This window comes from Opisthorchis viverrini (genome assembly GCF_000715545.1).
Source record: "Opisthorchis viverrini unplaced genomic scaffold opera_v5_226, whole genome shotgun sequence".
Classification (NCBI taxonomy): Eukaryota; Metazoa; Platyhelminthes; class Trematoda; order Opisthorchiida; family Opisthorchiidae; genus Opisthorchis; species Opisthorchis viverrini.
The window spans coordinates 34,760-51,866 of record NW_008751881.1 but is presented as its reverse complement, the minus strand read 5'-3'; the positions used below and the strand labels follow the sequence as shown (position 1 = coordinate 51,866).

General features: G+C 44.9%; 2 protein-coding genes across 2 annotated transcripts in view; one reads left to right on the top strand and one right to left on the bottom strand.

The window, feature by feature from the left end:
- Positions 1-1,141, top strand: part of T265_08538 (hypothetical protein) — a gene marked incomplete at both ends in the record, with an annotated part of 21,997 nt that extends 20,856 nt beyond the window's left edge. The window contains one exon of the mRNA XM_009174375.1: positions 744-1,141. Within this exon, the coding sequence (XP_009172639.1) occupies positions 744-1,017 (274 nt within the window). The remainder of the gene's footprint in view (positions 1-743) is intronic.
- A 1,665-nt stretch (positions 1,142-2,806) lies between these two features.
- Positions 2,807-17,107, bottom strand: part of T265_08537 (hypothetical protein) — a gene marked incomplete at both ends in the record, with an annotated part of 47,243 nt that continues 32,942 nt past the window's right edge. Inside the window, 13 exons of the mRNA XM_009174374.1 lie at positions 2,807-3,323; positions 4,300-4,563; positions 5,449-5,747; positions 5,939-6,143; positions 6,227-6,296; positions 7,287-7,582; positions 7,805-8,281; positions 9,817-10,151; positions 11,092-11,719; positions 12,763-12,858; positions 14,519-14,788; positions 15,187-15,342; positions 16,377-16,841. Coding sequence (XP_009172638.1) covers positions 16,411-16,841 — 431 coding nt within the window. The remainder of the gene's footprint in view (positions 3,324-4,299; positions 4,564-5,448; positions 5,748-5,938; positions 6,144-6,226; positions 6,297-7,286; positions 7,583-7,804; positions 8,282-9,816; positions 10,152-11,091; positions 11,720-12,762; positions 12,859-14,518; positions 14,789-15,186; positions 15,343-16,376; positions 16,842-17,107) is intronic.

The following is a 17,107-nucleotide window of genomic DNA, read 5'->3' as shown; positions in this document are numbered from 1 at the left end:
ATATATATATATATATATATATATATATATAAACTAGACAAACCTTATGGTTGTACGGCAGTGAAGCATCAGTGGCAACACTGATGTTGCTGTCCTTGATGATGATGATGCTACAAATCGTGGTCAATCTTTGAAGTGAAAGTCGTTCATCTGGAAGACGTCATAGACCCTCGAGGTTCATGGGGTAGCCTCTCAATACATGGGAGAGGTGGGAATCTGACGAGGAACTCTTGCTGTTTATCGCCCTGACGAATGATCTCTCTTGGGGCTGTTCTAGATGACCAGGACGGTCCATCACATCACTTAGACAATGTAATCTTCAAAGCCCGGTGCAAGTAGCTGACAGCCGACGACACATTCCTTTTCTAGTATTTTATTATAGGGTGGCACTGGGTCCCCGTCCTCTCTCTTGTTTTTTCCCACTATTATTATTCACTATCGTTGTTCAGATAAACGGAGACGGGTAAGCAAAGTGTTGCCACGCTATTGGTGACGAAAACGGTTACCTAGAATCGTATTGTTGAAGATGTTGGCGCTACATGCATTACCTAGTCGGTACAGATGTGATTAGGACGAAGTACTTTGTATCGTCAAAGTAGTGCACATCAAGGTGTTTGAAGCGTACTCTCCTATTCCATCGAATTGTCTTTTACTGTAATTTTTTCGAGTGATGAAGATGCAATATTGGTTGGAAACGTTTTTTATGAAGGTGCAATCTCTATGCACGGTATTTTATGTTTCAGTCCTAATCTTTTGGTTTTGGACGAGCCCACCAACCACCTGGATGTGGAAACTATTGGAGCTCTCTCGGATGCTCTCAGATCTTTCCAAGGCGGTGTTGTTTTAGTTTCCCACGACGAACGTCTCATCGAAACCGTGTGCAACGAAGTCTGGGTATGCACGCGAATGGGTAAGGATGTGGATGGAACTAAAGGCAGTCGCGTTTACGCGCTCACGGACGGGTTGCAGCAGTACAAGAAAGCGGTTCGCATGGAATTGGAAGAATTGACCAAATAGGAATGGTATATGATTTCTGCAATGTGAAACAAACTGATACCTGTCTTCCACCAACTCAGTTGTCGTGTACAGCACTTCGAATCAAAATTGAACATGGTTTCTAATATAGCATGACTTGCACCTGCCCATTCTAATTTGCTTCTGTCGGCTTCGGAAATGTCTCGGTCAGACACTGTTTATCAACATCCATAGTTATCAGAGGTCTGTCGTATTTTTCGCCGATTACACCAGGGCTGTCGTATTGTGCTTGGTCATGATCCTTTTGTTTATCACTTCACGCGACAGGGCATGCGTCGAGCAATGGCCTACCGAATTAGTGCAAGGATATCATCGGTATTAATCCTTAAAAGTATTCGACTAATTGCGGCAGCATTCGAACGGAAAGTCACGTAACAATACCTAAACGAGGAACAGACAAGTACACTGTTGGTGCGTTCAGTTAGCTAGGTGCGCTTATGAATATTTCGTAAGCACCAATAGTGAAATTTCCTTAGAATTAAGTTATATACTTAGCTGAACTGTCGCGTTCTTGACATAACTTTCACAATCCACTAGCCTTATTCCGATGATACCGTAAAGGCTCGGCGTTTTCGGAGCCACTTGTGTCCTCCCCTGATTACCGATGACCTGAGAGTGCCAAGCACTGGTGAGTACATTCAACCGAGTTATTACGCTGAAAATGTTTGCGCAGACCACCGATGATGCCCCCATGAATTATCTATAACCTAATAGACTGAAGTAGTTCCGTATCTAACGATGGGCGAAACCCGGCCGACATGCCATTTAGTGGGACACTCAGTCTTCAGCGTTGCAATGATCTAAGCACCGGCTGTTACGAGTGAACAGAGTAGCTGACAATCTGTCATGAAATCGGTGTCATTAACAGAAACCCCATCGGTCAAGTTGGTTAGGCCATATACTACACAATTTTTTCCACAAAATCATGCTGAATTAGTGGATGCAACACAACCACATTTAAACAGCGACCTGGCAGCAGAGTACTTAAAAGGTACGTGAAAATAGTCGCGACAGCAGCAATGGACAGAAACCAAGGAACCGACAAACAGGCTGTTAGGGTGGTAGCGATAAAACACCGTGGACGCGTACATCTATCAACTCAACTTTTTTGTGTGTTGCACCACGTAGTTTCGTTAACTAGATGGTCACTTTTGTTTCTATTTAAGCTGCAGTGTGGTTAACAGCGGTGCCCAACAACACGTTTTAGGACGCAGCAACAAAGATGTACCAGTAACACAGTTGGTTGCGCTCCAGTAGCACTTTTCATGCCAAACTTTTACACCCATGTATATCTTACGTTTTCGTCCTTCAACTAACCCATTTCGGTATCCCGTGGTTGCCTGAAAAGTGAGAGCCGCCATGCGTTGTTTCAGAAATAGACACCGAATCTCGAGGCAGATTTTACGCTGCATGCGTGGCTAAAGAAAATGGGAAATATTTGAGCCAAAAGGGGCCCGACCGACTTTCATGTTCGCGCCAACTCTGTGTGCCAACTAGTGATTAGTGTGCGCTCAAACTAATGGTAGGGAATAAGGTTGATTGGAATTTGGGGTTAAACTTCCATGATGAACCTCGAACAGAATGGCAGCGATAGTTTGAACAATCCTCTCATGTTAAATAGTATTGCGGAAGGTGGTTTTTGTGTATGGGTGCAAGCTGACAGTGGGTCATTACGGCTTGCCCACAGTGGTCCAAAAAGTGAAGTCATTCAACGCGTGGGTAGATCAAATCTTAGAATCAACTGTTTGGCCGGGTTGAGTCCCATTCCGACCGTAAATCAGAAGAGTGAAGTACTGACGGTTTTGTCTTGTCAGGTAATCGAGAGAAGTCAGGAGTAAATGTATGGACGAGGCGAATCTTGTGAAGGCATGAGTATGGATACAATGGGTCGAAAAGAGCGTTGGTGACTAGCTGTTGGTCATAGATGTTGACGATCCGGTTTCTATGGTTACAAACAATTCCGACGGATGAAAAAACTGGTGCGTGCGAGTAGTAGAAAACAAGTGATCGACTGGGAAATAAACAGTGTCCTTTGTGAAAAAGAAACGAAAGACAGAGAGGATCAAACAGCACGAAAGTGCCATATGTTTGACGGTCACCAAATAAGAGATTGACCTAGGAAGTTGTTGCTGGAAAGCTGCTCTCTATCCCCATGACGGAGGTTAAAAACATCACATGGCTTCCTCAAGTGATCACATCCTGTGGCTGTCCTTCCACTTCTGCTCATCTTCCAGTTTAGCACCCGGCCGTAGTTGATTTCGAAAACCACCCAGAATATTCGCGGTTACCTAGAACAAGACGAGTTCGGTTAGACTGATAAGCTAAGAAAACAACGGTTATTTAGTAATTTACACAATACGGGGTCATGAACATGGTGACTACGTAATGCTTAGTTTTTCGAGAGCATTGACCATCACCTTGGGAAGAGGCAGTTTAGCGTCGAAAGATTCAATCACTTGCGTATAACTTGCTGAAGTTGTTTCCCAGACTCATACGAAGCCCATAGGCGGTTGAAGTAGTCATACACTGGAAATCCATGCATTTTTCACTAGTGGACAGTTTTTTCACTCCTACTCGATTTCGTCAGCGTTGTGCGGTAGGATTAGATCAAGATTTGAGATCCAAAGCAAGTAGATATGAGTGTGGTGTAACGTACTTACTGTGTACACTTTAACACCTTACCTGGCTGATTAATTGGTGAGACTGGAGTAGTTCTACACATTGCAGATATGTAGACGCGTTATTCTCCGTGCGATCAATATTTTCTCTTCACCATTTGATTGGTGAACTGAAGTAACAAGCTTGGCATAAACAGGTTAAGAAACACTGGTCTAGAATCCTGCAGTGGAGATGTGTTGTAACATCGGCCCACGTAAAGTACGGATGGCTGTTCACGAAACTTGTCTTTAGAATGACTGTCGGGATAGTAATGCTTGCATGTCAGCGGACGACGAAGTCCGATGAAAAGAATGGCGACGTTGATAGATCAGGAGACTTCTTTTTTATGTTTGCTCTCAGGTATTATTATTGAGGTGGTTCAGGGTGGTGAGCATTCGGATTCCAAACCTGGACCACTTTATTGCCAGTGTTCGGCATCCATTGAGTTGGAGAAAGGCAAGGTGATTCCCATAACATTTCCTCCCGTTATAACAGTGAAAGAAAATGTTTACCGGATCCGCACCTAGTTTCCGCCCAAGTCTTACAAAAATGACGAATTAGACAAGCCACAAAGACTCGACTATACAAGGGAAGCAATAAACTCACTTCGCATCCTGTGACCAGTGGAGCGACAATCGTTGGAGGAATCTGGCGAATGACGTCACCCACAATACCTACTGGCCCTTTAGAACCCAATTCCGTCTCGGACTGTGCGCGTGTCGCTCCGAGTAAGTCTTCGGTAACCATCTGGAAGCCGCGCGACATTACGTTGACGGCATTTCCAAATCCTTCCCGAAGATCTGAAGGACGCCGTAGCCGAAGCTGTCGGCTACGTAATGCTGGACCAGGAGTTACAAGGTCGTACGCAGTCTGGAGTGTTAAATAATTTGAAAAAAGTACGATGAAACCTCCAAGATTGATCTTGCGGAAGAGAGATCACCTTCATCACAGACTATGCACCCCCTTTCTCCTTAGTGGTCTCACCTACGGGGGCTTATTGCGTAAGATGCAAACACCGGGAAGGTCGGATAAGTTGGTGGCTGAGTGTCATTCAATTATGAAATGATGGAAACAAGAAAGGACAGGTAGAACTAACTTTAACGCTGACGTGACAGTTATCCAGAAACATTTAATGCAAAACTTAACACGTTTTGTATTAATTTTGATCTCAGTGTAACGCGAAGTTCAGTTCCTCGTCAGACTTATTCCATGCTGACTTAGTGAGGCCAGGATGGCACGGAAGTTGCAACAACCTTCGGAAAACGCGTCACCTCTTGAAATATAGAGCATCTTACCTGGTGTTGACGAAAAGGGAACAAACTACAACGGGTGAATGAATGGATGCACGCATTAAACTGGCTTCAATGAGTACGGGCCTATCGTACCGTAAAGTCGGTTGACCAAAATACGACCATATACGTGGGAATACACAAAATTCTCGCTGCTGATGTTAGTAGAAGTAGTCTGTTTTGTATATAGTATTCTCATCCAAGCTGATTTGTCCTTGTGTTATCATTCTGATCACCGCCGAAGAAAGAACCAAGCAAATGAGTGGCAGGGGCACAGACTTCATAAGTTCCGCAACTAGAGGCAAATGATGTTCCTCTGCCACCGGGATGCGTTGGACATGTTCCAAAGGACAGAAAGAGGATAAGAGGCACAAGAGGATAAGTTTCACTTGGTTAAGATACGGAGGCTCCGTGACAAGCTTTATATTCGATGGCATGCATAAACAAGGAGATTATGTGATCTCACCTCCGCCAGGGACTGGACTGCTCGGACGCCTTGGATGCTGAGCTGTAACGTTGCCCATAAGGTACTCGTAGAAAATGACCGTGTGCCACGTTTCAATCCATGAACAAAACCACCACCTGTGCCACCGACCTCAAGCGAATGTTTTGACAGTGAGGACATACTGGGGTCGTAAGTAATGAGGTCCAGATCGGTCGTGTGCCAGTACTCACGATGGAGATCCAATTGCGACGCTGAGCTTGCCCTAGAGCCTCGATACAAACTTTGCACCGGTTGATACACAAGATCCCAGAGCCCCATTACTGGAAAGAAGGACGACAGAGAATAGGCACACTGGGTTGGAGAAATAGTCTGGTATGAGTTAAAACGTCCCAATCACAAAGTAAACCTGTTTGAAACCCAAGTTCTATGAAGTCTATGCAAAGGGCGCATTGACTCTGGAGCGTGCCCGATAGAAATACGAATGAGTGAAGTGACTCTGTGGAGAACTTACGGAATTGTGTGACTTCATGCATTGGTCCGATACTTGTTGCGAGCACTTGTGGTAATTGAGTGGTGATTGCCGAACGTACGTTGGACACCATCTCTTCCAACAGTCTGTCCAAACTTGGGTAGCCCCGCTGGTAAACACGGCGCGGGATTATGATCTCGGCGTTGTGTAGTTGTAGAAGCATGCCCAGAATGCCTCGCAATGAGCCCTATCACAGAAAACACAGATGGCGGATGATGTGGCAGCAGAGAGGGTAGTGAGCTACCGTGAGGTGAAACAACAAACACCTACCCCGCTCAGGTCGAGATGTCGACCATGGTAGTCCAATCGTATTGGCAAATCCGGGTAGAAAGTCACTTTTCTAAATAAGACAAAACAAAGAATGAGTGCAGTAAGAGTGCATTGGTGTAAGAAGGCCGAACATACGGATTAGATTCTAAGTGAAATAAACTCACAACCATCGACAGCAATGCAGCATTAGTAAGTATTGGCCGAAGATAGCTGGTTGAGGCTGCCATGAGTACAGAGCTATGATGTCAAGAAAGTGGCGTTTGAGACGAAGCCGACGTGAACATCACAAACAAAGGAATTAGTGAATCTAGTGAGGATACCAATTCCAAACGAGATAAGGTATTTTAAAGTCTTGGGATACCAGCGTTTTCGACCTCCATTCAGTCTACTCCTAAGTATCGGTAGCGTTCCTTGTATGATTTGTGCTGATGGCGCTTTCTCTAGGGCATAGAAAACCCATATTTTGAGCGTACACCATTCCGCATTTGATTAGGAAGCGGCCAGAACCAGCATGAAAATCGATTACGTGATCGAGTCCCATCACCGCTCGAGAGAGGTCCAAGGTAACGCCCAGTACAAACCACTTGTCTGTGTCATATTCCATAATGAATAGCGATATTCTAGAAAACTGCAAATCACCAGACATCTGGAGTTTAAACTCAGGCATGGCAAGGTCATGCAACACCGATGACCTACCATAATAATCACACCAACACAGTAAGACAGTTCAAAGAAATCGTTCTGCTGTAGCACCGTTTTGGTACCAACTGCCATGCCACCAGATGGAAGCTCGAGGGCTGGAATACTGTCAGGTTGCCCAAGCCAAAACAAGGGAAGTCAAGAGGCAGAGGTCAGGTTCTAAATACAGACCTTTTGACCAGTAGATTCGTTTCTGCATTTGGTTTTTCTCAAGTGCGTGGGGGAATGCGCGGTTATGCAATTTAAACAGCGTTCATTTGATGGACTTGAGTCAGACCATCAGAAAGAACTTAAGTGGCTATTCCAGGACCTAACTCCCATGTTCCTCTACAGCCAAGTTCATGGATGAATGGAAGATTACCTTATAAATATCCCGGGTCGACCAGTGCTCGGTGCATCCTCGCTCCTAGGACAAGAGGACACTTTTGATGCAGACCTATGAGTTCCATCCGGTCCTGAATGGTACGGCTGAGGTAGCTGCACTGCCGACGTCGAGCCAGAATGAGCTCCAAAGGGAGCACGTATGTGTGAATAGTCGGTTGATGTGGTTCCCGGTATAGGTTGTGTTTCTGGGTGCGTATGATTGGGCGTAATGGAGTCTGGTAGTACAGAAGCGGTGAACAGCTGTTGAAACTCACAGAGGAACAGTAGAGTGTTCTATATAAAAAAGAAATAGGATAATTGTAGCAGGGTTAGGTCAAGTAGGTTGAGTCTGTCGAATGTGTCGTATTATTGATAGGTTGGGTTTGTTGAGTGGCTGTCCATGCATTCACCGAGTTTGAGAATTGCTATATAGGCCAACCACTAAGCCAAAATCAACAGCCACTTGATCAACAATACGAATTTCGAGTGGCTTGCAAGGGGACATACTGAAATTACCTGATCAAGGTTTATTCGCAGTGGCTGACAAGATATTTTCGCCTCCAACTCGAGGTCATTTGGATCGTCCAAGTCAGTGTTCATATTGAAACGTTGGACATCCTCGCGAGTAGGAGGAGGACGGTTGCCGATCTCTCCAGAGACCGGCAAAGGGTGAACAGGTGATGCTGGAATGGGACTCGGTTCGGTAGCCACACGCCAACAGACCACTGCTGCTCGAAATATGGGTGTATCCACATTGTACGGAACATTCGTACCAGCAACAGACTTGCTGTGGGAGTAAAGTAGCTGATTGATCTGGGATGTTGCTACCTGATCCAGTATGACAAGTGAACCGACGTTGAGTATGTATCGACTAGCGGGATCACTGAATGTACTCACAGCAGAACCTCGACTGGAAGGTACATTCATTCGGTGTTCCTTGGGCGGAAATGTGGCATGCCTGAAGTATACATTCCGCAACCTGATAGATATGCACTGCAAAACGAGGGGAAATAAGTTGATATGATTCAAATAGGTGTTGTAAATGGTCAACTACACCGGGGGAGGGAAATTTGGCATTCGTATGGTACTGGAGTTATGTGTCATCTTTGAAAGTAGAAACCCGGTGGTTAAGTCCAGCTACATCTTATTCATGAGGAAAATGCTGTAGCTTGCTTTTTCAGAATCGATCACTTTGTTCTCTAAAGTAGTACAGCTTGGTAGTGATTCATTAAGAGACAGTTGCTAAGGCCGTACTTGCACAGTTAGTTTTGCAATATAACTGGTTTATCAGGCCTAAGCGCTTTTTATCACTGGAACCGACCAATGCAGCAGAAAGGTAGAATATTGCGTACAGTTGGGGTAATTTTTTCTGCAATTAAAGCACTGTCCGACGAGGATCTAATCCACTAAAGTCGCAGAACAATAAGGAGTACTCGTCTGTTAGATGACCCGTTTTCTGAAGATTGTGAACAGAGGCCATTTGTGTATCGAAAATCCCGCTCACTGATCTTAAAGACATTTGGATGATCGTATCCTGCTAAATCTGTGTAATAGCGTTTATATTGCTTTGAGGAAGCCAAAGTGCCCGAGTTTGGCCAAAGTATAACTTGGTGACATGTAAAGATCCAAAGAAGTGGAACTCCAGGTCGGCGGAGGTTGTACTGAACGCCTCTGTTGAAATGTTTGTGCTTGATACAAAATGAGAACTGTGTCAAAGTGCATTGCAGGTAGTGTTTGTGTCAACTGACACAAGTCGTCCTTCTGGTTAGTTAGTTAGGTTTACTGTTGAGACGATTTGTGAGAACAGCGCGGAGCAAGGAGACTGCTGAGGAAATGACATTCACAAACCTTCATAGGATTATCAGAACAACAGCCATCCATGCAACCCGAGCTACTAACATTTCCCTCGACTGCAGGTCTGCGTACGCACAGAGATATGCCACTATAGGTTGGAGTGTTCGAACCGTTACAAAGCAGGAAAAACAAATTTGGTAATACTGTTTCTCTGGCACACTAAACGTTTCAAACGTCAAACTCAGCGATAATTTTGATAGAATTAAAAGTAATGAGAAGGAAATGAGACACTAGTTTCGGTTCAAACCCGGATCTGTACTCCCTTCTACGAGAAATTCTGTTTTTCTGTGATATTAATAGCCAGACTAGGCTTTGCAGGAGAGGAACACTGTACGAAGGTCTTGTTATGGGCTCCGTATTTCCACAGCCCCACTGTTTATCGTGCTCTCAACCGAGACTCTGTGTGCCTGACCCCGAAAATGGATGGTCTCTACCTGGAAAGACCACTTAGCTTCTGAAGATCCATTTTACTGATAGTTTCCAAAGCTGTGACGAGGTTTCAAGTAAAATTCGATGACGGACCAATTCAAAGCACATAAATTTGATTATCAGGGGCGCAAAGTGAGCATCTTAATAATCCTGAGGCAAAATTTGAAAGCACGCTAGGCTCCTTGTAGTGGATGTAGTTCTGGATCAATAATGTAGCTTTTCATCAAAGACGGGAATCAACTGACCTTGGAAGAATCGCGCATCCGTCCACCACCACCCAAAACATGTGAAGTCTGAGGAAGGCTGCGAATATGTTCAGTAGGATGAGAAACCGGAGGCACAGTATGCTGCACCTGCTTTCTAGGATCTCGACTAGTTACTGCAGGACGATCGTGTCGGAATCGATGGACACGCCTCGTTGTACCATCGCCGCCAGCGCTGGCGCCTCTTGATCCAGGGGTCTTAGGAGGAACAGGGGCTGATTCGGAAGCACGTCGGTCATTCCGGGGTGGACGCACCAGTTCTGGCATCGACGGTATTTGTTCAGGATGAGAGTCCAGACGCATGCGCTCTGGGCAAGCTAACAGGGTGCAAAAAGTATCTCAGGGATAAAAATTGTTATCCTGTGAACACCCAAATAGATCTAGCGAGTCAATTCACGGATAACTGTCGAGCCACTCAATGGTGAAGGCTGAGATGGTACTCAACTCGCCTCCTCACATCAAAGTTCCAAACCGAGTAGAGGTAGAAACCATCACAGGTGACGTTTCAAGGTGTTACATAATAGACCAATTATAAGTGATCGCTTTTGGCTGTATTGAATTGTTCGCCACACCAGTGGACAAGTTCACTGTTCAATGGCACAGTGTAGTTCGGTAAAATTCATCAAATCGGAAAATTAAAGCATTACATCCCAAACTGAACCATTCAAAGTAACATGAATGGGAACGAGAAAGATGAGGGAGTCAATCTTTTAGCGAGATTATCTGACGTTGGCAGTCAACATAAAGGATAAGTTGAATACTGAGATGGATGTTTCCTACAAGACTCCGACATAATAATGGAAGAGCTTGGTAGTAGGGTATCATGACTTCAGAATTATTATGCAGACTGAAGATGTTTTTCATGGAACTCCGCTTCGATAATGAGTTCCTACAGTACGTACCAGCGAGGCCCCGACACCTGATCCTTGGGGGTGTGAGAATCAGAACACAGTAACGAGATGAAGCGATGATACGTCGTCCGATTAGTTATAACGTCCCCCCCCCCGAGCATAGTCATTGGAGGTACGTTGCAAGATGACCGCAAACAAAAAACAAGACTAATTTCATGTTACATTGTTCTAAAACCAGTGTGTGGTCTGTTCGGAGGGAATGTGATAACAAATATGCCTGTTGGTAGGGTAGGAGTTGCTCATAGCTTGTCGTGAGTTGTAATGGAATACTGAGATCACTTAAGATGGAATCATTCTGAAATAGAATGCAAAGAATGCAAACGCACACACGTCCACGAATACATACCCAGATGTAGTATGTCTGTGCCACCGAACAAGTTCCATTCGATTGAAAAGTTGTACAACGTAAGGGCCCATCGAGCACGAGGATAGACCAAAGGAGGATCAGTAAACAGTCGATGCATTTTATTTCGCGAGCCCGGTGCTGATGTGACAGATGAAGGCACAAGATAATGCGTCTCACAAACTTCGAATGATGCCGTTCCCTCGGTCTCTGCCAGTTGGGAGTTGGGTACGAGACACTTGAACTGAACCTTTGTCGCCGAAGAGGCTGGTAATTTTTGCGGTACCATAGAAGGTTTGACAAGGATGAATTCGTTGGGACTGGAGCCAGCAGAAGACCCCTCTGATTGTGGACCAGCACTAAACTCAATTGCCCCAGGTGATGGTGGTAGTGAAGGATACAGGTCCGGGCTACGCCTTGGATGCGCAGTCGAATGCTCCACCCTTGTGACTGGTTTTGGGCAGGGAGTGGGTCTTTTATGTTCCTGAGAGTGGGCGGTTCGACAAGGACGTGGTTCGGGTGAAAGGGTTTTCTCGTTCGATGGATGCTCTTTGGACGCTGGCGTGTTTGAACCCTGTCTCGATAGTACGGACGATGTCTTTGAAGATAGTTTACATGGTGAACGGTGAGGCTGCGGGGAAAAAAGTGAGGGTGAGCAACCACTCGGGAACAAAGTGAACCCTGAATACGCTTGTATAACCTAGGGCTCAACATCGTGTGGTACCTCCGTAAAATCTACCAGTCCAAGGACAAGAGAGCAACTTGAGGTTGAAGTGCACAGCAAGTTCCAAAGGTAGCAAAGTTGTTAAAGAACTAATTTAGTAAAAAACAGTAGCTGGGTTCACTCTGCCGGAAGCTGCCTACTAGACATTTTCTCGCAGCACATGATCTCCAGGCGGGATTACAGAAAGAGGAAATCGTAACTGTATATGCATCCTTCCGAATGTTACCAAACGAGAAACTGTTAATACACACAGTGAACAAGAATTCAATTCAGTATTGCCGAAAAGTCAATGTTCGTTCGCTTTAGCGAACACCCAGAAGTCACCACCAATCTCGCATTGATGAGACTGTTCCGATTCTCCACAAAGAATGACTTTCGAAGGCACACACAGTAATACTGAACAACGACTACATAAGCAAGGAGGTTGAAGCGATCAAGTTCGGGGCAAAGCTATCGCAAACAGAGGTAAGCGTCCTCACAAAACATAGTCTTTCGATCAGTTGTGTGCTCCACCGTTTGCCAACGGAAAAGCAATGTTCCAAAGTGCTGCGACTAATTTAAAGCCTAAGGCGAAATGCTACAGCCAGGAAATGAGTAAAACTTCTTTCAGAACTTGTTTTAGGGGCTACAAGGCTGTACCTACTCAACAGTGCGGGTAGCCCGGTGTAATTGTAGAAAATCACCATGTGAGTGGCATTCAGCGGATCACTACACTGCACTACTTACTTGCCAATGTAATCATTCAAGCCCACTTGAAGTACCAGTGAAAGGAGGGAAGCCCTTCACCACGAAGTCCTTTATTAGCAAACATGCAAAAAATGTGGCCAATGTCCAATGTGAGTCTCATTCAGATGTCCCACTACTTAGAATGCCAGCACTACTCAAATGCCGGAACACTACTCAAATGCAAAAACAGTGATTGCGGGTTATAACATTAGGAAAGAACCTACCGAATCCGCATCAGAAATTGCACCTTGCAAGAGGTCTTCTACGCTACTGGGTGATCCACTCATCAACTGGGTGTTTGAAGAAGATTTGTAGAGAGGCTGTCCGTTGTGAAATTAAACGGAAACTTGTGAGTGAAGGGGCCAAAACGAAAGGGGATTAAATACTAATATTTTCCCGATTGTTTTCATTCCGCATCAAGCACCTGATGTAATTCAGTTAGACTGAATAACCCCCAAAAAGGGCGAAAATGGTGCGCCGAAAGCCTAGCCAGTGGTAATCGTGGATGTGTACAGTCTGACAACCAGTCACCAACTAATCATAAAAGACTTGGGAATAATTGGTTTCCAATGTACATGTTTTCAATGATTTTATTGGTTTTATCCACGGATGCTGTATCACGCAAATTAGACCACCGGAAACAACTCCGGGTTCCTAATGCAACAGAGATGATCACGTTAACCAGCATTACAATTCTGAGCAAACAGCTCTAAGGTAGAGCACTGTCTACAGATTGCCCGAAAGCAATCATGCGCTTCCCAGGGAAAAGACGACAGAAGAATCGATGATTATGCTGCTCCGAGGAAAGTTACGACATCCGTCCTTTTTCCTGTCACGCATCAGTCTGCAGTTATAATCTGTAAGCGGACTACACGATCGTGGCACATGCTAACTGGTGGGAACTGAAACAAAATCAAACGAAAACTTGGAATTAGAGAATATACACTCATTTGCAAACTAATTTGGTTTTTCGACAGAATGACCTGTGATGTTCTCAGGCAACTGAATGTGCTGCACCAGGCCGCCTCATGTTTCAGTCGCTACGATATTCGAGATATCGCGATACATGTACATCCTTGCAATGTGCTACTCATAAGGTTGCTGAAAAGCCGTCGACAGCCCACAACCGGTTTCGCCCTTTTTGGGCTCGTCAGGTAGGCACAGTCCCCGGGTTTCTGTCAACCGTATGTTCTACTTGAAACCAAATTGCACGAAATTAGCGAATATACACTCATTTGCAAACTGATGAGCTCCAAAAAGGGCGAAAGCAGTCGTGGGCTGTCGACGGATTTTCAGTAACCTTATGAGTAGTACATTACAAAGAGAAACAGTTGGAATGTTGAAAAAAAGGATTGCTACATGGGATAAGGCTTAGTGAGATTTACTTTTCACACGACAGAGAAAAGTCATCATCAGCGGTACACCTGGTAAGAAGTTCGCAACAGCAGTGTGAACTATAGCCGCGTGCGACACTGAAAAATTTTATTTGGAGATAGCAACAATTGTTGAGAAAGAGCCTACATCACATGAAAACAATTGCATTTGCTCATTGTGTAACCATACGCATGTCGGAGACACTACCACACATTATTCTGAATGTACGCGGACTGATCGTCTGGAGCATGCGAGGGTGGAGTTCACTCTACAAATGCAGGTTCGACGGAACCACCAAAAGAGTATGGTTCAGGGAAGTGTGGTACTGAATAGTGTATCTACTTGTGGTCGATCGTGCATACATCACTGATGTTCAGCCTACGCCCAAGGTGCCATACAAAAATCAAAAGTCAACACGCGGGTTCACACGTTTGAAAGAGAGGAATAGAATTCACATCTACTGCGTGAAATACTATAAAAAATTGTGGAGGTTACATCGGTATTCTGCAACAGAATTTAGAAGAACAAACTAAAATAACGACGAAGTCGTGCTAACGAGAATTGCGTTCCCATTACAATAAGGGCAGGCAGTCCGCATCAACTTACACCACGTGACTGAGCTGAGAAGGGAACTCGGAACCGGCTTGGACTGTTCATTGCGGATCGAACGGACTGGGGATTGTGTGCACCGGGTACTATTTCTGATACCACTGGACAGCTTTGGGATGATGTTGGAGAGGCACCGGAGACAGCCAAGACTTCAATGAGTCGTTGCAAGGCCACGATGCTATCCGCGCATGTGTGAAGGCAACAGCGATTGTCAGTAACACGCACATCCACGCGAGTCAAGTAGGAGGTGACCGACTCTGAGTTAATCTGTACAATCCAAATCAAATACCGAAGCGTGACAGCAGTACATAGCACAAGTGATGACAACGGAACAGTAAGTTATGTCAAAGCCAGCCTTGAAAGCTCGCTTCTTGAAGCGTCCTCCCTTGAAAGAGTTCTTTTTGTCAAATAGAACAACTGTTTTGTGAAAGTGTAACAGGAAATTGAACTGATAATCGCGCTCAATTCCTTGGGAAATGCTAAGAACGCGCCAGTGTATCCCTACAGGTTATCAAGAAATGGTAAACCGGCAGAGTTGAACTCGTAGAGGTCATTGGGTAGGAAGCAGTAGTAAGTTATGTTTGAAAACGATGTTGTGCGCTGGATACGTCTCTACGGTAAAAAGAGGATAACAAGAGAGATAGGAGATAAGACGAAAAACTAACCATTTGTGTGACTCTCATCGGACTACAGAAACACCGCAACTCCAAATGGTCCAACTCGGCCACGCAAACACAGTCAGATAATTTCAAGACGTTGAGCCATCGGAGAAACTGTGAAGGTACAGACTCGGGCTGATTTAGTTGAAGCGTTGATGGGGGCTGAAGTGTACAGGAAGTAAGTGCAACCAATAATTGGAATATAGAGCCGCCAAGGCAGAATAGAGAAAAAGACGGTAAGTCGAGTATCAGGCCAGACGTGTCCACCAAAAACCCCGATCAAAGATCGCTCCCAAGGATTGAAATCAGCAAAGAAATTACGTCAACTAAGAGATGAAGTTATGTCGTAGCTCGGGTTACGGTTGGTACGAAAAAAAAACGAAACAATTGCTCCTCTCAAATGTAAATGTGAGTGGTATACCAAAAGGATGTGACGTGCAGTCGTACAGTTCCCTTTAACAAGATTAAGGAAGGAGAGACAACGTCAGGTACGCCTAACGAACTGTAAACATCAGGGGATCGGTGATCGAAAGCTAAATCAAAGCGATTAGATCGGTGCACAGGTTGGAACTGGGTTTTCCCAGAAAAAAATGGTTATCTGCGCAGCTCGTACCGGGGATGTATCCAGTGACTAAAATCAGCAGCTTAACAATATTGGAAATAAAGTGGTCAATTAAACCTAATCGCATCAAAGTGGAGCTAGCCGATCAAATAGGTCATTAACACAGCGCTGAAAGTCAGATAAGACATATCAGGGCACATAAACAAATGGTAGTCAGATGGACCACGAACAGCCAAGAAGCAGTCTAGCTGGACCAAGTTTATCATCCTTTATGCCCTGGCGAGTTACAATTTTAGAAGCTCTTGAGCTCAGATAGCTTATTTTCAACGTGGAATTCGTCTGTGCACAGGACCCTCCATCAGTAGTTCTGGTATTCCGAATAAATGAGGGCACTCACGCAAATTCCAATGAAATACCAGTGGACGTGGACCGATGGATGAGGTTTCTACCCTTATGCTAAAACTGTCACCATGCTCAGGTGGCAGTCAGAACTTGTGTTGAAGGTAACTACAGGTTAGTAGCAAGAAAGATTTGCCTCCGATGTTCATAAACTGGGGGATAACTTTGAACGGAACATTTTTACACATAAAACGAACGCGTAGCGTACGGAATTTCAAGGATATCACTCACTCACCTTACGATATATGGGACAAAGGAACATAGTAATGTTACTCAGGAATGCTATAATCAACATTCCAGGAGCCGTTGAATGATTCCGGCTCTGAAGCCGCGTTCACAGTAAAATTGATTGTTTCACAAGCAACAAAGGCGCGTATGGACTTTAAGGGTGTGTCCGAGGGAGGAATAGGGCCGGATGGTAGCCCAAAAACCTGACAGTCTTCGGGAGTTGCCCAAGTGAGAGCAACACATTCCAGATGGATGTGCTGGACTAAAAGCGTATCTGGCTGTTTGTATCCTGGGAGTAAAACGGAGATGGCTTGTACCGAGGGTGTTCCCAAGACATGAATGAGGCGAGCAAGCCAACCAGGTAGAGCCGAGTCAGATGTTGGGTTGGCGCTGTCTATGTGTGGCCAGTGAACCAGACAGGCGTTTTGGAGCCGAAGGGTGCAGTTCAAGTCATCCCGATACATTGGACACCCTTGAATAAAGTTAAAAACAGAGAAAAGCTCGGTTTGAAGATGGGAGAACGTAGAGTGTAAGTCGGACAAGTTTTTGAAATAAAAATGTAACCGTAAAATACCTTAGAAAAGGAGATGAGAACCCAAAGTAAAATCAATTAATTACGAATAGCCGACCAAGTGTACGACTAGCCTCACGAAACAATCAGAAAAAATCACCTGATACTATAGGGCAGGGCTGTTTAGAAAAGAACTGAAATCTCTTATTGAAGAGATTATCGGGGAT